The sequence below is a fragment of the Culex quinquefasciatus genome, chromosome 1 (assembly GCF_015732765.1).
Source record: "Culex quinquefasciatus strain JHB chromosome 1, VPISU_Cqui_1.0_pri_paternal, whole genome shotgun sequence".
Classification (NCBI taxonomy): Eukaryota; Metazoa; Arthropoda; class Insecta; order Diptera; family Culicidae; genus Culex; species Culex quinquefasciatus.
In genome coordinates, this window is record NC_051861.1 from 10408944 (window position 1) to 10431359 (window position 22416).

The following is a 22416-nucleotide window of genomic DNA, read 5'->3' on the forward strand; positions in this document are numbered from 1 at the left end:
TGACTCTAGCCGAGGTAGGGCGGGCAAGAAAAATGATTTTTCGACAATTTGCGAAAACCAAAATTAAAAAAAAACATAAATAAAAAGTTCAGTTATCCAAGTTGAAAAAAAATCTTTATGGAAGCTCAAGTGAAAGTAAAATATCTGCAAACTTGACCGAAGCCAATATTGTATATCTTATGCTGAAAAATTGGAATTGGTTATTTTTGTACTTTGCTGGAGACGCATGGTGCTGATAATGATTTTTTTTGTTGTCCCTTTCACAAGATATTTATTTGAGTTTATCATTTTATACTTTAAAATTTTACCCAAACATCCCCTCAACAGTCAAAAATTCCTCCATATTTCCCAACCAGCTGTAACAAAACAACCCCCTTTTCACGAGACTCTCTCATTTTCCAGCAAATGCTCTCCCTCTCTCTCTCTCTCCGCACGAAACAACAAAAAAAAATCGTGGCGAAAATCCTCTCAAAGTTCTTGAAGAGGAGCCGCCGCCGACTTTCTTTCTGGCGGAGTCGACCTGCCGCGAGCGAGCCTCGAACCGAGTGCAGTTGAGCTTTGTAACTCGCCGACGCAGCACACCATCTAGTCAGCTCTAGAAAGTGTGTTTGGCCCTTCTGAAAGAGGGTGTCCACCCCCCCACCCGTTCCCCCACTCAATTTGCGTGTAGTGGCAGAAGTGGCCCCGTCTAGTGGCGTCCGGTGGATTTTGGATTTTTTTTCCCCCGGTTTGGAAAAATGGAAAATTGGACCGTTCAAAGGGTGATCAAGTGTCGACTAAAAAAGGAAAAGCGTCGGCTCGGCTCGATTCGTGCTGGATAAGGAAGAAGGGTTTTTTTTTTGTCGGGAAGTGGTGTTGGAAAAGGAAAATTCTTTCGGCTGCATTTTCCGAGGATTACGTGATTCTATCGATAGTTCCTGTGTGAGAAACGCTGACAGGCAGCAAAAACTGTGAATACATTTCGGTGCAAGTAGGCGCAAAAGGTGAAATTCTGGGAAATTTTCCCACGGTGGAATGAAAAGGAGCTTGAAAAATTCATAACCTTCGACCAGCCAACCACTGAAAGATGCATGAGTGAGATAGGGAATGGGAGGGTTATTCCCTCACATTCACCCAGGTGAAGAGAAAGTTGCAGACAGCATAAGAAATTTTCGAAATTTGAAGGAAAATCGCGTAAAATCAGAAATTATACTATTTTTTGTCAATTCAATCATCAAAAAGCTCCCAGAAAAGAACAGAAAGCAAAAAATGAGTTAGTGAGTGAGTGAGTGCGAATGAGACGGACAACCACAAACCGTCAGGCAAAAAAAAAAACGAGAGAGAAAGCAGCAACAGAGGCAGAACAGCATAAAAAAAGTCCAAGGATATTACTTCACTCTATCCAGAAGAAGGAAAAAATAATATTGTGTGTGTGTGTGTGTGCTGTACATGTTTCTTGTCAAGGATTTCTGCTATCGATTTCTGTGGCGCCCTCTTTCGCGCGCGACCCCCGCTCACACGCCAGTTACTCACGAGTGATGCACGAGAGAGAGAGAGAGAGAGAGCGTCGCTCACGTTCTTTCATTCTAGTGAAAATCGTACTATTTCGCGTGACTCGCGCCGTGAGTGGTCAGAATTACTACTACAAACTAGTATTATTTGAGGGAGGAATTACTACTACAATTTAGCAGGACGAAGAACTGCTGCTTTTTTTTCCTTATCCCTCAAACAACGAGTGGTAGAATGTATGAAAATGGTTGGAAAAATGAAACGGAAGGAAATGAGGAGGTTTTTTAAACTTTTGCTCATCAATTCATCAAGCGTGGATAATGGATGCATGTGTGTTGCCGGTGAAGGGCATGGGTGCCGACATAATTGCTGCACACAATTGGCTCGTTGATTGAAGTGTGCACGGAAGACCTTGCAACAATGTTGTGGAAAATTTTACAGCTGATGTAAAATTGTCAGTAATGAATTAAATGAGAAATGGACCATATTCTAAGGTTAGGTTAGAAATTGAAAAGATGATCGCATATTTTCGTGTTTTAAAAATATAGAGTGAGACACATTGGAACTGGCCAAGTTCGAATAAGTGCCCCAAATGTAAAAACAGCTCACTAATAATGCAATGTCGGTTTGTCCCTCCCTTAACGTTACGTTTCACGTTTTTACGAAAAAAATAATGAACCTCCAGTTTTGTGGAACACAGTACCCTCAAATTAAAATTTATATTTTATTGAAGTTTACTTTCCAAGTTCACATGAATGTCTCAGCTACGTATGTTATGTTACTTTACTACACTAATGATATTCATCACTTTGTTTCAAAAGTTGGATTTCAACGGCAAGTTTGAATGTGAAGTTCTAAACTCTCTTATTTGTTAAGTCAATGTCACAAATTTACGCTGCCCACTAAATCTCTCAACAGATGAATTTATTCATTATTTTTTGATTATTGATCAAACTGGAAAAAAATATTCTGAAACCCATGCAGTCACATGCTGTATATTTTTTAATCAAAACAATCTTGATCTATATCAAAACAATCTTGATGTATATGTAAATCGACCAAATTCTCAAGAGTTTTTGTGAAAAGAGAATATTAAGGGCAAGAGAATATTAGCATCTCGCTCCGACCCCATCATTCTGTCTGAAATTTTCAGAGATTGTTTGTACATATAAAACAAGCATCTGGCCAAAATATGAACACTCTAGATCATCGGGAGGTGGGGCAAATCGGGACACAAAGTTTTATGGTTGAAAAACGTCAAAAACTTCAATAAAATTTCAAAATGCATCTGAAAGCGCTTGTAAAATCCAACAAAATGAGGGGTGAACCATCCCAATTGGCTAAATCTAAAGAGTGATTGGCATATTAGTGAAAAAATTGCACAATTGAGCAGTTCTCTCAGATTTCGGTCATTCGATTTTTTTTTTGTATTTTTTAATCCGACTGAAACTTTTTTGGTGCCTTCGGTATGCCCAAAGAAGCCATTTTGCATCATTAGTTTGTCCATATAATTTTCCATACAAATTTGGCAGCTGTCCATACAAAAATGATGTATGAAAATTAAAAAATCTGTATCTTTTGAAGGAATTTTTTGATCGATTTGGTGTCTTCGGCAAAGTTGTAGGTATGAATATGGACTACACTGAAATTTTTTTTTGTGATTTTTTATTTAACTTTTTGTCACTAAAACTTGATTTGCAAAAAAACACTATTTTTATTTTTTTTATTTTTTGATATGTTTTAGAGGACTTTAAGTGCCAACTTTTCAAAAATTTCCAGGTTGTGCAAAAAATCTTTGACCGAGTTATGAATTTTTAAATCAATACTGATTTTTTCAAAAAATCGAAATTCGATCATTTTTCGATGTAAAATCAAATTTGCAATCAAAAAGTACTGCAGCGAAGGCACCAAAAAAGTTTCAGTCGGATTAAAAAATACAAAAATTAAAATTCTAAAAAAAGACCGATTTCGTGGAGAATTGCTCAATTTTCAAACTCAAATAAATATCAACTCGATTCGACTTGGAGAAAATAAAACAAATTTGATGACATTTGGTTGAACCATATCTGACCTTTTTTTAGAATTAAAGTAAGTACAGTCGACTCTCTGGCTGTCGATCTTCTCGATATCAATAATTCTCCATCTATCGATGAATTTTCAGTCCCTTCAATCTGCATACTTCAATTATCTTCATTCCTTGATATTTTCCCTTGCTTGAAGGATCTCTTCCTCGACGGTCCCTTGGATTCTGTTTGCTTTAAAAATCTCTTCCGGTTGTCAATAATTTCACTTTCTCATGACTTGCATAGACATTTTTCTTGGCGAAACGAAGCTTTGAAGGGTGTATGACATTAGTTTGTTTTTGTTTGATGGACGTTGCCATGATTCTCTCCCATAGCTGGGTATCAAGAAAAAAATATTTTCAATCGAGTCTTCATTTTGCATCGTTCTCTAAACTGATGATTCTCTTCCTCGACGGTCCCTTGGTTTTTATGTCCCATTTAGGGTCCCCTCTCAATTTTTGGGAGCGAACTCCTATTTTTTACATTTTCGACTGTACAAAATTAATACTTTCTCAATTGTAAGAAACTAAAAACTAAAAGTTTAGTCTAATATAACCACTCTCTCGAAGGCAGTATGGTTCTAAATTGCTTCTGACAAAATTACAGAGCCTTCAAGAGAGACATTTCGAAATGCTTGGTAAAAATCATACTTTTTGCCAGCACTGCTAAGTCAAGCGGCAACTTTTGTAAAGTATTATATATTATATTAATATATTAATACATTCTAAGAATTGAAAATTTCTACATAGCGATTTTAAGTAAGGTACTTAAAATATAAGAACAATCATGTTTGTTTTGTAATTCATGGTCCATTTGGCAATGTTGGCAGTACATTTGAGTTTCACTGATTAGGCTGGAAAACATTCCATTTTAAGAGGCAGTATTTGTAAATATTGCTCGGTTTGTTCTAGAGATCGTATCGAGGTGCTCCAATTTGGATGAAACTTTCAGCGTTTGTTTGTCTATACATGAGATGAACTCATGCCAAATATGAGCCCTCTACGACAAAGGGAAGTGGGGTAAAACGGGCTTTGAAGTTTGAGGTCGAAAAAACATAAAAAATCTTAAAATAGCTCGCATTTCCGTAAATCTTCCTCAATTCCAACTCTCTTAGATGCATTCGAAGGGTCTTTTGAAGCACTTCAAAATGAGCCATAGACATCCAGGATTGGTTTAACTTTTTCTCATAGCTTTTGCAAATTACTGTTAAAAATTGATTTTTTTAAAACCTTAATATCTTTTGCAACAGCCTCCAACATTCATACTCCCATAGGTCAAAAGATAGGTAATTTCATGGACTATAAGCCTACGGTATTAACTTTTTGGCCAATCGCAGTTTTTCTCATAGTTTTTCGATTTTTCTATAACAAACATTTTACAACGTTAGTTTTTGCTCTGTAGGCCGCCAAACCGCCACTTTTTGGTCTCAATTTTGTCATATTCGGAATCTTCGGACAATTTCACGTAAGTTAGAAGTATTGGAGTTGTAAATTTGATTTTGAAAAATAATTAAATAAAACATTTTTGAAAAAAAGTTAGATTTGGTTTATTCTGTAATCAATTCGTCAAATGCTGTATCAAGTAGGCGAAAACCTGTTTTCCCCTTAATCCGACAAAATGGTAAAACATATTTTAATTCATTCCAAATGGCATTTTTTTCAATCAAATTTACAACTCCAATACTTCTTTCAGCCAAAATTTACCCCCCCCCCCTCCCCCCTTTGTCACGCTTTTCCTATACTACTACCCCTCCCCCCCTAGAGCGTGACATACTTTATGGATGACGCCTTATGTAAATTTTTCGTAAGGTTTACAAACTTTTTGCACTTTTTTTATTTTTGTAATAGTATTTGTTATATAACTTTTTATAGAAATCATCTTTTCATGAGCTTTTTGTAGCAAAATGTTTGGCATGAGTTTCTGAACAAAACGTAGTACTAGGTTTCTGTCAAAATTAAATTGTTTAGATGTTTCATCACAACATGTGCATAGTGCCCAAGGGGTGTAAATACTTTTTTAAATATTGTATATATTTCCGAATATATTCACAATTGCAATGATGCAAAATAGTTTCTTTTGAGATACATGCAACTTAAGAGAATTTCTTTGCTATAAAAATTTATAGTTCCCTTGATTTTTAAACATGATTTTCCAACATTACGGGAAACTTCTTCCACCATCAAATTCAAACCACGGAAAATTTCCACTCTAGAACGCAAAACCTCCATTGCACCATTGTTTCCACGTGCGATGACCGCAAGCCGAATAACATTCAAAAGGCCACCAGCGCGAGAGAAAAAAAAACAAGATACATCTTGTTCACCCACGCACACGGAGCGAAATTCCCACGCCAATTTGATCCTTCGCGTCCAACGTTTCATAATTTGACAGGTGTGCGGGGGAGGGGAGGCAAGGGAAAGTTAGTCGTGTAGGTCGCGTACACGCTCTGGCTGTGTATTATTCAGCCCGAAACATGACGTTATTTTCGTTTTGTTGATGTTACTCTCGCATCGTCAGCCTGTCTGTGTGTGTGTGTGAGTGAGTTACCCAACTGAATGGGGAGAACGAAAAAAAGCTCAAACAATTCTACACGACAGAACTTTTCTCGGGGAGGGGGTACTCACCGTGAGAAATGAGCGTGGAGAGTGTTGCGCAGCATCCACGTTTGGTCACGAGAGAAAAGCACGAGATGTCCGATGATGCACCGCGCGCGTTCCGCGGAAAGGATTCAGTTCAGGATTAGAACTGCCCCAGTGCAGATGTGTTACGATGTGGTGCGTGTTTGGATGCTAGTTCCGAATGTGAAGATGTCCTAAAAAGAAGAAGAAGAAGAAATTTGGTTAATAACAAGTGTCTGGGTTGGTTAAAGGTTGGCTTGTCATTTGATTCAGTGCATAATTCTGGGAATGCATAATCCATGCGGGGTCCCCATTGAGTGAGGTTGATGAAAATTCATGAGCGAAATTTGAATAAATTTTAGCTCTTTCCATTCCACCGTGGTTTCCCGTTGGCGAAGATCCAAAAGGACCAAAGTGAGATTATTCGAGGAAATTCTAAGGTGCTATTTTTCACAGTTAATGAGCAAGCAGAATTTACGCCAGTAAAACCGAGGAAAAACACAAATTTGGATAAACGAATTCCAGTGTCGAAAAACAACAAAAAAAAGGTTGAAGAAGAAAAATGTGTAATACTAGTGAGTGAAAATTAGAACCTATTCTTTACTCTCAGTGTGTGCGAGAATCCCGCAGCGTGAGCGAAGCTCTCACGCTCACTCACGACCGTCACTCGCGTGAGAATCTCGCAAACGCACACACAAGATGGCGCCCAAAGCGTGCCGCGGAGAAGCGGAGCCTACTACGACCACCACCACGACAACAACAACAACATCGTCGTCGTTGACAAGCACGAGCAGCTTCGTGCGGAGTAGGAGGAAAGCTACGTCACTGTCCTACCCCTCGTCCTCGACGACCTCCGCCAGCGCCCGGAATAGCCGTAATAACAATCGCCATAATCGTTACGTCGATAACTGTCAGACTGCCAACGACGACGACGACGACGACGCCGAATTCGGCAGTGCTGCCAGCCGACGGCGGCGTCACCACGGTTACCGCCATCCGTCGAATCTTATGAACAAAATGATCCTGTTGACCGCGTTGGCGGTGAGCTGTCTGCTACTGCCGGGCGATGCGTTCGTCCTGGACGGGTCGCAGAACAGCTTTGCCCAGTTCCGGAAGTGGTACACCGGCCTGAACGGGACGCTCGAGCTGGAGTTCAAGACGGAACAGCCCAACGGGTTGGTTCTGTACACGGACGACGGGGGGACGTATGACTTCTTCGAGCTGAAGCTCGTCGAGGGGGCGCTCCGGCTGCGGTACAACCTGGGCGGCGGCGCCCAAATTATCACCGTCGGCCGGGATCTGCACGACGGGCACTGGCACAAAGTGCAGGTGAGTGTGCGGGGGCGGGTGGCAGTAGGCTTAGAAATCGTTAGACAGTTTGATTCTCAATATTCTTCACATTTGTTTATAAGTTTCCCGGGCAGACGGTAATGACAAAATTAATAATATTTCAATAACAAATCCTGTTAAAATAACAAAAAGTGTTATTATTTTATCCTGAACTTCAATTTCAAGAAGAAAAAATAATAACAGTTTCTGATAAAATAACAAGATTTGGTATTGATGTGATATTAAATTGAAAATGTTTAATAACACGATAATAAGAGGAAATACTATACATTTCAAAAACTCTCCTAATAACAAGATTTGTTATTCGTTTGGTATTCTGACTTAGAAATAAAATTACCATAAATCGCATAAATGGAAAAGTTTCTATGTGTCCATTACACAATCTGTTATTATTTTTTTCTTTTGTTAAATATGTTTAGATCTTTGGGATAATTTTGACCATTTTTGTCGGGGTCATTATTTTGGCCATGAAATGGGGTCCTTAAGCTAAAATTATTCTAAATAGTTGAAATTTTGAAAGTTTAATTTTTTTAATTATTTGATATACCCCCTAAGGAACTTAGCTAATATTGGCTAGAACTATGGAATAATTTTGACCATTTTTGACGGGGTCATTATTTTGGCCATGAAATGGGGTCCTTAAGCTAAAATTATTCTAAAAAGTTGAATTTTTGAAAGTTTATTTTTTTTATTATTTGATATCCCCCTAAGGGACTTTGCTAATATTGGCTAGAACTTTGGGATAATTTTGACCAATTTCGTCAGGGTCATTATTTTGGCCATGACATGGGGTCCTTAAGCTAAAATTATTCTCAAAAGTTGAAATTTTGAAAGACTTTGCTAATATTGGCTAGAACTATGGAATAATTTTGACCAATTTCGTCAGGGTCATTATTTTGGCCATGAAATGTGGTTCTTAAGTTAAAATTATTCTAAAAAGTTGAAATTTTGATAGTTGGTTTTTTTAATTATTTGATATACCCCCTAAGGGACTTTGCTAAAATTGGCTAGAACTATGGTATAATTTTGACCAATTTCATCGTGGTCATTTACTTAACCATGAAATGGGGTCCTTAAGCTAAAATTAATCCAATAAATTTAATTTTAAAAGTTTTTTTTTATTTTGTTATATTCCCTGAGGGATTTGATTTATTTATTGAGAATTTTTGAAATGTGAATAACAAAAACTGTTATTATTTTCACAGAGCCAAGAAGTCGGAGCCGACGTTGAAGTTTGAGCTGGAGTGAGACCTCTGAGACGGCATCGGATTCAGCTAATTTTCAGCAACTTTTACTTGGAGTCGGAATCTGTGAAGTCGGGTATTTCTGGAGAGCTGAAATCGGCGTTGGTTCAGGGCTGCAGAGTCGGGTACCTTCAAGCGACTTTGAATCCATACTATGAAGACAACTCCGACTCTGGATGCAGGATATGACGCCTGCATCCAGAGTCGGAGTTGTCTTCATAGTATGGATTCAAAGTCGCTTGAAGGTACCCGACTCTGCAGCCCTGACTAGTACAGAGGAGTTATGGCAACTGACGGTTACTGCACGTTTACTTACAAATTGCAAATGAACCAAAACAATATCTTTTTTTGTTATGGAGACATACCAGTTCAATGACATTTTTTGTTATTATGCTGCTCCACCTCTCCGCACAAAATAACAAATCTTGTAATTTTTCATGATTCCTTCTATGTTATTGGTTTGTTATTGCAATAACAACATAATAACAGTTTAAGTTATTCTTCGAACAAATCTTTTTTATTGATTTTTGTTATTTTAACAACTAATCCTATCATGCCAATAACATATTACGATCTTCTCACAATATCAAAAACTGACCTTTCCAATTTATTTCCGTCTACTCGGGTTATGATTTTGATTTTTGAGTTCGCCCAATAAAATAAACGGTCTTGCAAATTCTTGTCACAGGGATGTTTTCAGACTTGCAGCAAAACTTTTTTTTACAGTTTCTCGAACTAAAAAATGAAGTTAATTTTCTTTGTAAGTACTGGAATACGGTAAAAACCAAACAAGGCAGAGCTACTGTGTAAAGTTAACCGCAAAGACGAATAGGAGAGAAACCAGATGCAAAGTTGGTATTTGGAAATATTTGTTTTGATAAAATGTATAATTTACAAGTTATAGCCCTTTTGGGTAAAATCAAATTTATTTTAAAACTTTCTGAAAATTTTGTGTTTCAAAAAAATGTTTCAAAATTTAAAAAATTTAAACTGAATTAAACTTACAAATTTTTGAAATAATGAAAAAAGCCGTTTTTTTTTAAATAGTGGATCCTAAATATTTGTGAGAATTTTTCACTCATAAATTTGTTTTTCTTGCTTCAATAATATTTTTGTGAGGTTTTCATTCTTTAAAGAGTAATTACTACTAGTTACTGTAGTTCTTTAAACAAGTTTTACGACAAAATTTCTTGATTCAAATTTATTTTAAAGAATTTTATAATCTTTCAATATAAATTATTATTTTTTTCAATAATATTTTTTTCCCATACATTTAATAAAATTTATTCTTCCTTTAGTATTTTTTGCTTTCCTCACTGAGGTAAGGCTGTAATCCTGATCTAAAAATGAACTTTTTATTAAAAGCTCGAAGACCCACCTTCATGTATACATATCGACTCAGAATCGAAAACTGAACAAATCTCTGTGTGTGTGTATGTATGTATGTGACCAAAATTCTCACTGAGTTTTCTCAGCACTGGCTGAACCGATTTTTACCAAACTAGCTGCAATCGACTTGGTACAGGGTCCCATACATCGCTGTTGAATTGTTTGAAGTTTTGATAACTAGTTCAAAAGTTATGTATAAAAGTGTGTTTTCACATATATCCGGTTATCATTTATATGCATGTAAACGATGTCTGGATCCATCATCCAACCCATCGTTTGTAGGTAATCGAGAGACCTTTCCAATGAGTCCACAACATTGAATATCTGGCAACCCTGTCTCGAGTTATGACCACTAAAGTTATATTTATGTACTTTTTGAAGCCGGATCTCATTAAAATGTATGCAAACGATGTCCGGATCCATCACCCGACCCATCGTTGTTTAGGTAATCGAAACCCCTTTCCAACGAGTCCACAACATTGATAATCTGGCAACCCTGTCTCGAGTTATGACCACTTAAGTTATATCTGTGTACTTATTTTTCTGGATCTATAAAAAATAGCTGAAATATGTGTCCAAACCACTCATATTACCCATTGTTGGTAAAAAGTGAGGAAGGCATCAACCACATAGGTGGATTAAGTTAGTTTTTATGTTTATTTTTTTTTTCAAAACATGTTCCTTAAACAAATATGACAAAAAGTCCGAATATGGAGTTTAAATTTTTCAAAACGATTTATACTTGTTTCAACATTTTGTTCTTTCGTTTTTGGTTCACATACGACCTTTTGTCATACATTCAAAATATCATTTATTTTTAAATTTTGTTACATTACTGACCAATTTGGAATTTTCGAACAAACTTTAAAATTTCTATAAACTCCTATAAGGAATATCGGAATAACATAAATGAAATAAAACTTAATTCTGTATTTTCTGTAAAACCCCTATAAATATTAAAAATATTCAAGTTAGGCAACTCAACCTTTTTTTCCATCCTCGAGGTTCAAACCTTGACATTTCAATCAATGTCGTTTATTCCCGCGAAAAAAGAAACCAACTCAACGACCCAGAAAGAAAAACTTTCAATTTGTCTCGCAACAATCTTAACCAGACCCAAAAAAAAATCACATTCCAGCCTGTCTTTGCCAGAGTTTGCCAGTAACGTCCCCTCCATGTTTTTTTTTTTCGCTGGTCGCAACGCCGAACGGTGGCAATTTCGAGTCCATCAAATGCCATCCCCAAGCTGACGCGTTTCCTCTTGATGGGTTGCGAGAAAAAAAAAAACCCCGACCTGATGGCTTCCCGTTCTCTGGGTGGGTCCTCACCAGAATGAGAAACAGAAGGAGTCCCAACCCATCCTCCTTCTTATTTGGGTTCGCATATCCTTATTGACTCCGAGCACGTGCTTCGGCAAAACGCGAAACATCTTTTCCCCCAGTCAACTTTCCTTCCATCTTTGGGGAGAATGGGCGATGGAAGGAAAAAAACAAGAGTTTTCAATTTACTGCTTAAATTACCACCTTCACCTTGAAACCGCGTGCTGCCTGGATGGGAGGAATTTACAAGGCACACACACACACACACTTGTGATTACACACGACGTTGTCTGGTTAGACTAGCTCAAATTTACTCTAGTGGCATTGAATTGCGTTTGAAAAACCATGAAGTTAGACATGTCGCATGGTTATGTAATATTCAAGTTCCAAAGTGGCCACTGGTCCGATCTGCTCCGGATTAACCACCGGTTTCTTGTTCCGAATGCCGTAACTCGGTTGGGTTGTTGAGTTTTTGAATCGTTTCTTCGACATTGAATTCGTCTTTAAAAACGATTCGCATGGCGTGATTTGATGAAATTTAACAAATGGCCACCGGTCCAATCCGTTCCGGATTGTCACCGGTGAAATGTTCCGAAGGCTGTAGCTACCTTAAAGCGACGAATTTCGAACCCATTTCTTCGGCAAAGTTGCTCAGCTTCACGAGCCCGAACCTGCCTAACGTTTTGTTACACCGCAGTTAGAAGACGAAGGAAATTTCAGCCCACCTGGAAGGCAATTTACCACATCTCAAGAAAGCCAGACGGGAAATATCTTTTGACGAGCAATTGCCAACATCATTCCGCGCATGAAAGGGATGCCATTAATTTGACATCGTCTCCTTTTAAAATCACCAGGTAAAGGTAAGAGGGGACGATCACAAAATGTTGTCTTAACGAGACAGATGTTTTGGTATTAAGATTACCTCAATGTTTAAGGTTGTGCGGCAATTAAGTGGAAATTAGGTTAATCGCTGAAATGTTTGAAAGGCGTCACAAGGTTGAATCTACCTCAATCATAATCAAAACCAATCCTCAGAAAATCTATCCATCTCCATCGTATATCTAATTATTCTCCGGAACAAAAATTACCTGATGACTTGGTAGTCTATCACCGAAGCCAATCCTTCTTCATTGTCTCACAAAAAAACTCGAGCGCGGCACAAAAAAAACAGCACACAAGAGCCATCTGCCATTTGATGGTCTTCTGTTGCTTCCTAAAACTGCTTGAGCACCAGGCTGCTCCATCATTTCGACGACGACGCGCAAACATAAATTACCCCCATTCGGGAGGCGCGCGAGCGAAATGTTCTGGGCAACGGAGGGCAAAACGAACATCATCGTCGAATCGCGTGCGAAAAATTATTGAGTTTGACACGTCGCACGATGGTTATTGACGATGGCCAAAAAGTGGCCACTGGTCCGATCCGTTGCGGATTGGTCACCGGTGAAACGTTCCGAGAGCTGTAACTCGTCACCGTGGGCGAATTTCGAGCTGCTTTCTTCGACAAATTTGCTCAACTTTTCAAGCCGCATCCAGTCGGACAGTGTCCGTTCAACTCCACGCCTACCCTCACTAAGAAAAACATGGCGTTTATTCATTTGACGAGCATCTGTGTCAGTTCACTTCACACTGGTCGCTATCGTCAAGCGATGACTGTTGAGCTTCTTCCGTTTTCGTTTATGGGAAAAGCGTGATGAAGCGACGACGGCAGTTTGAAAACGAGGAGATTAGAAAGTGTTTAACAAGTGGCGTTCCGTCGTCGTCGATTTTTTTTTCGGGAAAGGAAAATAAAAAAAAGAGCAACGACTCGGCTTCGATGTCAATCATTTTATATCTCCTGTTTGAGGAAGGAGGTCCCAAAGTGGGGCGGACTCTGACGTTTGGATTAATATTGCATGCTCGTAAAGCTCGCAGCCCGTGAGTTTTCGAAGAAAAGTGGCAATTTATCGGATCGTTCCTAATTTGGATGAACGCGAACGAATTATTTATTTTGCTGCTTGACGTCAATTTGCATAGCGGAGATTGTGCTTTCGAAGAAAGCTTCGCGAGTACCGATTTATGAAAAAGGGCGGACGTCTTTCAATTAGCTGGCAAGATTGATTGTCTGGATGATTACACCGAACTGGTATTTACTGTGGACGATGACAGTTTGTCAGTTGGCTGAAGCATATAAAAATGAGTAGCTTTGTCGAAAAAATGAACGCGCAACTCGTTATTCCAACGGAGTTACAGCCTTCGGAACATTACACCGGAGAACAACCCGGAACGGATCGGACCGGTGGCCACATTCCAAACTCAACTAAATCGCACCATGCGACACGTCATTCTTCATGGTTTTTCAAGGGCGAGTCAATGGCGATATTGTAAAAAAACCCATTCCCAACGCAAAACACGTTCCCGACACGACGAAACTGTAATCATCATTTTACATGCACAAGCTTTTAATTTCGCCCTTTCGTGTTACACTCTTTTGGCGTGGGGTGTGTTGCGAGTCCTTGACGGTGGACCACCCACCGCGAGCAAACTTTTCCCAGAGCATCTCTGCGGGGAGGAAATGTACAAGTACCTGGTTTCGCACAAAACGAAAAATGCATATGTATAAGGCATCTCTCGTCGTCGCGCTTTCATCTTGTTAAGTGAAATCAGTTGTCGGAAACGGACGGCGTTTTCTTAGGGACGCCCACGTGTGCCACAAGTACACAGAAACTCACACACAATCGCGCCAAAGTGAAAGTGGAACGCGAGTACCGGAATGTTAAGTGAAAGATGAATTTGTATGGTAAATAAACTTTAGCTCTTTTTTTTTGTGCGTCTGCTGGAAATTGAAAATGCTCCGGCAGGTTCGTATACCAATGCAAACAGAAATGTTGATTTCAACTTTTTCAATTCAGCTTCGTTTGAAGCGTAAAATTCAATTGAAATCTGGTCGCTTAATTGTAACAAAGGAAACAGATTGTGGGTAGACAGTGCGGAAATTATTAATAAATCAACTCTTGGAAAGTTTGAACAGTTCCTTGAATCAAAAGCTTCTCTTCCTAGTAAAAAATAATCATTACACTAACTGTTTTTGTTTCAGTCAATTTCCGTAGAACTGTTTTGCAACGAGACAGCGATCAAAACAGTTCAAAGAATTGACGCGAAGTTATTGTAGCTGTCTCTTCAAGCCTTATCATCTGGCGTTCATGACTAAGTTCATGGAAATTTCATCTTTTATTATTCCACAAGATGATGATAATTAATAAGAATAATCCTGTTGTTATCAGCTTGATCCAATTACCTTAAAAAAAGATTTATAACAAAACTCACTCGATCCAAAATTGCACTGCATCAAAACTGTTCAACCTTTTTAATTTTTATCACCCCCGAACAAAATCACCCAGTCACCCAACTCATTAACGAACTTTACACCCCCAGCTGTAGCAAACAGCAGCCCCCAAAAATTGCAGCTTGTTTCTCGAAATCAACCGTGGCGCATAAAATGGTGTGTCCCGAAGAAGAAGAAAAAAAAAACTAAAACTCCCTCATTTTCATGACCCGAAGCCCTAAATTAAGTGTGCGAGTCAAGGGGAGCGAAAAAGCTTTCACGAAATCTCCCGAAATTGATCCTTCCACCTCTCGCTTTTCTCGGGGGAGCTGGAAAATCGGGCCAGAAAAAGTAAACACCCTCTCAGATGTCGTCGACGGCAGCTGGGGATGAAAGGAGCAGCAGCAGAAAAAAAAATGGAAAAGCAAACGGTGACCTTAATTGAGTTACTTTTAATCTGGAGCACGTTTTCGGGAGTACGGTTGGCTGGTTTCGAGCAGCAGCAGCAGCTGTGCAACTGGGAGATGTACCCGTAATGGGGATTCAAAGTACCCAACTTGGGTTACTTGTGAAAAAATTCTTGGAAAAGTTAATGGTGTTGATATTTCCATCGAATTGTACTCGCAGAAATATGAAGATTGACGCGTCGCACGGTGTCTTTTGTTGCTGGCCGAAAAGTGGCCACCGGTCCAATCCGTTCCGGATTATCACCGGTGAAATGTTCCGAAGGCTGTACCTCCGCCCGGTTAGCGAATTTCGACACGGTTTCTTCGGCAAAGTTGTAGCATAATTTGCGCTCTTCACCTTCAAAAGTTCAAATTTCAACCAAACTTCAACCTCCGAAACCATCGCCGTAAATTTGTTATCAAACCATCACAAAGCGCGCGCGCGCGCTTATTACGGAGAGCACACCATTGATTTCCCATCGAATGAAATTTTCAAATAACGATAATTTCCTCTCACATTCCGCCACGTAATCGTTTCCTTGTTTCGGGGGGCCGTCATATTATATGGCGATGTGATATAATCCGCCACCGGAAGGCAAGCAGGCAGCACCATCTGGTTTCTAGGGATGCTGCTACAAGCGAAGGCTTTTACGACCGCGTGAGCGCCTATTATTACAAGGGAGTGGAAATCTCCAGCATGGAAAATGGTTGGAACGGGGAGAACACCGATCGCTATCAGAATATCATTAATTCATTTTACCATACGGTCTACGTTGTGATTTCGATTAAATTTAAATGGAGTTATCTTGCTGTACTCAAGAAAACAGAACGTTTGACATGTCGCACGACATGTTTTAATGACTTTTTCAAAATGGCCACCGGTCCAATCCGTTCCGGATTGATTACCGGTGAAATGTTTCGAATGCTATAACTCTTCAAGTTACGAGTTTCAAATTGATTCCAAAGACAAAGTTGCTTTGTTTGCCGACCTTTTCTAGACAATTCAATTTTAAACTTTTCACCAGAATTTAAGGGCCTTATCGAGCTCTAGGCCATTTTTCCTGCTAAAACAACCCACGCCACATGCCACCAAAGTTTGATCCAATAAAACCCCCGAGGCCTCGTTTGCCAAACATCACCTAGGACGGACAGGTTACATCTGCTCGACAAGCAAGCAAACTCGGCACTTTGTCCGAAATCAGCGTGCTCATTCAAGAACGCAGTTTGTGTGTAGGTGGTGGTTCATTCTGATCCGAAAACCCACGCCCGTTACTGGTTGCCCTCCCCCCAAGCGCGGTGGAGGTGGAAAATTTTCCCAGGGTTCTCACGCGTGGGACGACGACATCCAATTCGGAACGGTCCACCGTTGTCGTCAACACCTCCACAATGAGGTTAGGGACGTCGATCCTTTTTGCGCTGGGAAATATTGGTTCGTGGGTGGGATTTGCGAATTGTTAAAGCTCCATGAGAGAGAAATTTGAATTTCAAAGGTTGCGATGCGTTCGCAGTAATAGAAACCAATGGCAATGGAACGAGCTGGAAAAATCATGCACTTAGACATGTCGCATGACGAACATCCAAGCTGCTCGAAAAGTGGCCACCGGTCCGACCCGTTCCGGATTATTCTCCGGTGCAACGTTCCGACGCCGTAACTCGACGCCATTATCGAATTTCGAGTCCGTTTTTTCGACAAACCTTTAAAGCTGCGCCTCCCAAGTGCAATATCCCCACCCAAAAGACGATACCGCGCAATCACGTTGATTAATCGTGTCGAAATAAAGCTTTCGACGACAGTTCCACCAAATGAAAACAGACACAAAGCTGATTGGCTCCCGGTTTGGCATCCGGAAAAGTGCGGATGCAAGCAAAAACGTGCGGGGGTTTTGCGCAGCAAAAAAAAAACTATGTCCACGAAACAAAGGCACCGGAAATGGACCATGAAATGGTTCTCGGAATGCGCGCGTGTATATGTTGGTGTGGGTTGAGCCAATTCGTGATCATTTCGCAGAAAATCCTTTTATGGCTTCTTTGGCCCAGATAGACAAAACCACCAGACTCGGTGCGATAGTAAAAGGCGGTATTTTTTATTATTATTTTTATTTGCAGGTCCTCCGCAACGACGAGCACACCACCCTGACGGTGGACGGGGTCTCCCAGAGCCGGACGTCCCGAGGGAAGGAGTTCCTGTTTGGCAAGTTTGCGACCAACTCGGACGTGTTCGTCGGTGGCATGCCCAACTGGTGAGTACGGCTACTCCTCACTACTACCACTACTACTACCACTGGAGACGTTTTGCAAGTCATTAAGCTTTCATCGTTGCTGGGCACAGAGTCATTACAAATTCATAACCGGCCAGTTGGCCACCTGTAACATCCTGTCGAACGCTGGGAACTCGGTGTTGCTGCCCGTGTGACGGTTCCGGGGTTTCGACAAATATTCACCGGAAAGTTTTCCCACCCAAAACTTTTTCCGACAGAAAGAGAGAGGATTTGGCAGCGTGGTAAAGCGCTTTTCCATAATTAAAAACATTTAATATAAAACTTTTACCACGGCTTCACTCGTTTGAAGCCCGAAAACAACTCGAGAATCGGCGACCGGGCCGGTGTACGCCAAAAGTTCGCAATCATTGCTCCGGAAAGGAGTGCAAAATTCTCATGAACTTAATTTACCCTGCTCTACGACTCCGCTTTCGGAATGCTCGTTTGCGAGAGTGAGAAAGGGAAAAAGGGGTTGCTGTCAGATAAATTTGCGTTTTTTTTTTTTGGGATAAAGTTTTTCCATTTGGGGAATGCTCTTGCCCGGACGCGCTCGCCAGAAAGGGAATCTCGGTAGAGTTTGCGATTTTCAGTTCAGCATAAATAAAATCAGATAAGTTTTTGTCGATTATCAGCGATTGGTGAAAGTTTGAAGAAAAATGCTTATTTGCATTGAGACGTACTCACGAAAACACAAAGTTAGACACGTCGCACGGTGGTGTTTGGCGGTGGTCAAAAAGTGGCCACCGGTCCGTTTTGCGCGGGTTGATCAACGGTGTACTGTTCCGTAGCTGTAACTCAGCTGGGTTGTAGAATTTCGGTATGGTTCCTTGGGCAAAGTTGCTTGTTTTTGCGAGCACTTTCGAACGAACACTAACTCTTAGCATGTTTTAACTCTTTTCATGTTTCGTAATTGGCTAATGTCGGCATAATTCGCTTACATTTTTTGAAAAGCATTTTATTTCTTCTAGTGCAGTTTCATTTTTAAACGGCTCAGCTAATTCTATACAAGCTAAGCACATACCAAATGATGCAGATTTCCAAGAGTAGATTTCCAGCTCGCTTTTTAACCAAATGAATTACTCGTGTTTGTGCCTCATCCTCCACCGCACGAAACCACTCCAAAACCAGGTGCAATCTCGTTTTTCAATCTGGGCTTCACGAATTCTCGGCGCGGTCGTACTCGCTCACAATTCGCACATCACACAAATTGAATAACGCTTTTTCTCTCTGCCGGTATCACTTTTAATTAGTGAGAATGATTTTTTGTGTGTGTCGGAAGAGCCAGAAAAACGACGCTGCACATGAAAAGGTCTCGCCTAGGCGAGCTGGGAGCTTTGGCACACGTCCCTTGTGTGTTATCTGCGCTGTTCTCGTCACGAAATGGGTCAAGTCTTGGGGAGAGTGCACAGCTGCTGGGGTTGATGAATGAGGTGCTCAGTTTTAGACGCCGAATTGCCCGCACGCTACCCTCGGTCCGAATGACTTTTGCTGGAAGGAGGTTTTTATTCCGAACTGGTAGCACGTGTAGATCGTACTTTTAGATAATGACTTGTTTACTGAGAAATTACGTTTTTAAATAACGATTTATACTGAGAAGGCTTATTCTGAAAAAATATTGAAAGAAAGCAACTTTTTGATAGCAGCATCGAACAGTGCTTGAAAAATCACGAAGTTTGATATGCATTATGATGGGGTTTGCCATCGACGCGATAGTGGCCACCGGTCTAATCCGTTCCGGATTAGTCTACGGTAAAGCGTTCCGACGCGATATCTCGCTTGCAAAAAGTTCGATTGTAATGGTTCCTTCGGCAACGTTGATGAATTTCATGAATGCATTACTATGAAAAAAAATCCAATATTTTTTAAGCTGTTCCAAAAACAATCGATACATCAATTAACCTGCGCGTCCACACAGTCCGTCAAATGTGCTCCATTAGGCATCATTTCACTGGATTATGTTTATTAATAGCCGTCGGCGCGGTGAAGAAGACGAAAAAAAAATCGTTAAGCTTTAGTGCCAAGCTTGGCCCACCGGAAAGTGGTCCGACACTTTTAACGGCGGCGACGTCAAGTGTCCCGAGAAGGGACGCTTGGCTGACCAGTCAAAATAAAAAAAAGACGGCAAACGCTTCGGGCAATAAATTATCGCACGCGGTCCAACACAGAAAATGTTGTTTCTGGCGAGTTGTTTTCGTTTTTCTTCGCGCTTTTCCCGTGTGGTCCTTGGCGTTGACCGCGTACCTGGGTGGCACTAAGAAACCGATTACCTAAAAATATGGCCCAACTTGGGGAGTTTGTTGTAATTTGTTACATAAACACATTGCTGCCGCCTTCTGCACCGCCCAAATAACACCACAATTTGGCAGCAGGTCCCACCGAAAACCGGTGAGCGACTTTTAATTAGTATGTCGATTTATGCCAGCCGCTAACGACCAAACTCAACCACCGAGTTAGCGGGGTCGCCTGGTTCATAACTCAGGGCACACAGTACAGGATTATTCTGAGGCAGCCGAGCTATTTCTATGTAAAAGAGCGCTCAAAACTGAGCAACTTTGCTGAAGGAAGCATAGCGAAATATTATATTAGAGTCGAGTTACGGCGTTCGGAACATTTCACCGGAGAACAACCCGGAACGTTTGACGGGTGCAATCTGGGGTGGACAATTCAGCAACATGACATAAACCTGCCGTGTTTGGTGTCAAACTTCATAGTTTCTCAATAAGATTAAGATTCCCGTAGTGGCAGTGCTGCAAGACTCACCTGTATGCCAGTGTTGCCAACTTTGACAGTTTCCTCTTTTTTCGAAAAGAACGCATTCTAGCCACGATTTCGTCCGTCCCGCCAGAGCAAACAGTGGCGGATACGTGTCGTTACGCTGATTGCGCCCGTCGTTTTTCTTCACATCCAAGAGAATACAGTGCTGCCAGCCGGAGGAGGGGGGACCTCAGTCGAGGTCGTGTTTCGAATGCAAAATGCGACACAAAAAAATGGTTGTCCTTGCACCCGAGCGCAAAGACAACCGACCTAGAGAAGCTGACAATCGAGAAGATAATTCTGGTTTCAGGGTAAAGTGGCACCAGAAACAGACCTGGCAGGCCGAAAAAAGCATGCTTTCGTGGGGTGTTTTTGCTCCCGGACGGGTTTCCACAATTGTTCGATTGTCGGGTATCTTCCGGGTGGCACTTGTGTGCACTCTCAAGACGGCTGCCGCTAGTTATCACACAATTTTCTGGTGGTAATTCAACTCCTCTGTTTTTGCTGATTCAATTGGGTTAAAGGTTTTTGCTCAAACGGAGAAGGAAAACTAGAGAAAGGTGGCACATACGCCATCGCATTTCTCTTGAGAAAACATGAAGTTTGACATGTCGCATGATGTTTTTGGTTTAACTCGAAAAATTGGCCATTCCGGCAACCCGTTCCGGATTTATCTCCGGTAAAGCAGTTCCGGCGCTCTAACTCGAAGACGTTGCAGCATTTCGTAATGCTTTCTTGTACAAAGTTGCTCTATTTTACGTGCTCTTTCACCCAAAAGCATGCAAATTCCACTTTCCACAAGTTCTGCTACTCAGCCGCGGATATGTGTCACCGAGAAGTGAAAATCATTCCGCTCTCGATTCGTCGAGCTGGAAAATCCCGAAAATGCGTTAAATGAAGCAAATTTACAGCGAGAGACCCGAGCTAACCAGTATTTGAATGTGGAATGTCGTCCCGGTTTCCCTCGAGGATTTTCCCCGAATGAACTTAAATTTTCCATAGAAATGAGAATAGTTGGCATTCCGTCGTCGACGCGCTGGAACCGTCTTCAGGATAACGAGGATGGAAGCTGCGTCCCTCGTTTTCGTCGTCAGTTTCTATTTCTTTTATTTTTTCTGCATTTTTTTTCCTGCGTATATTGGAATTTCCTCACGATCCCGAGTGGCACCACGATTTTCCTTCTTTTTTCAACAGGGAAAATTCCTTCCAACAGTGCCAAACTGGTCGCTTTCCAAGAATCACCATCATCATTGTCGCCCTTACTTCTGAGTTGCTACTGCTGCGGAAGGCAGATTTGGAATTTTCAATTAGAGTGCAACCGGACTCGTATGAGCTCTATCTTTTTCGTTACACTTCCTGAGCAAAGTTGAAAAACCACAAGCGCAGTTACAGCTCCCTTTCAGTAAGTTTTGCGGCCGGAAGGATGTGCAATCATGTTGACTGGTTATTGTGCCAGTGCCAGGCAATTACAGGATACGGCTTTGAAGTAGATTACAATATTTTGATGTTGAGACCCATGTGCCGCTTTGTATTCCCAAGATTGGTTGAAATTTGATTAAATTTGCTTCGTTACAGAGCTGTTTGTATGGCAGCTGGATCGATTGGAATTTGCATTTTAAGGGATACGCCATGCTTCATCATTTTAATCAAGTCCCCTCAGGAGAATGCTTCCGAAATATTAGGTTGCACTCACTCACCCTTCGAGAGTGGGCCAAACAATATTAAGGCATCATTCACTTCATTTTGCTCGTTATTAAGTTTGGTTGCATGGAAGAAAGCAGACAGCTTCATCCGCTGGACGTGATTCAGGTTTAGACCAACGGCCAGGGTTGTAGTAGGGATATTAAAATCAAAAATTGCAATATTTACAAATCCGGTTAAAAAGAATCGTTTTGCCATCATCTTGTACGAACTCCTACCGTAAAACCACGTCGTTTGACATGCAGCACGGCACGCTTTGGTGCAGTTCATAAACTGGCCACCAGTGCAATCCGATCCGGATTTATCACCGGTGAAACCGTTCCGACGCTATAACTCGCTCCCGTTAGCACATTTTCCGACGGTTCCTTCGGCAAACTTGCGCTGCTTGGTCCACTCTTCCAAACGCGCCCAATATTAATGGCACCCCTGTTGCATCACGTAACGGGGGCGCCCGTCTACCCCGCAGTTAATGCAGTTCCAAT

The 22416-nt window shown here is 40.9% G+C and overlaps 1 protein-coding gene across 11 annotated transcripts in view; it reads left to right on the plus strand.

The window, feature by feature from the left end:
- Window positions 1-561: 561 nt before the first annotated feature.
- LOC6046532 (neurexin-1) overlaps window positions 562-22416 on the plus strand; it is a 163409-nt gene continuing 141554 nt past the window's right edge. For 9 of the 11 annotated variants that reach the window (XM_038248372.1, XM_038248377.1, XM_038248381.1 and 6 more), the window contains exons 1-3: window positions 562-983; window positions 6626-7498; window positions 17328-17461. In XM_038248372.1, the coding sequence (XP_038104300.1) occupies window positions 6869-7498; window positions 17328-17461 (764 nt within the window). In that variant the 5' untranslated portion in view covers window positions 562-983; window positions 6626-6868. Of the gene's footprint in view, window positions 984-6274; window positions 6421-6609; window positions 7499-17327; window positions 17462-22416 lie in introns of those variants that run through there. The other 2 variants (XM_038248373.1, XM_038248374.1) reach the window with 2 other exon arrangements.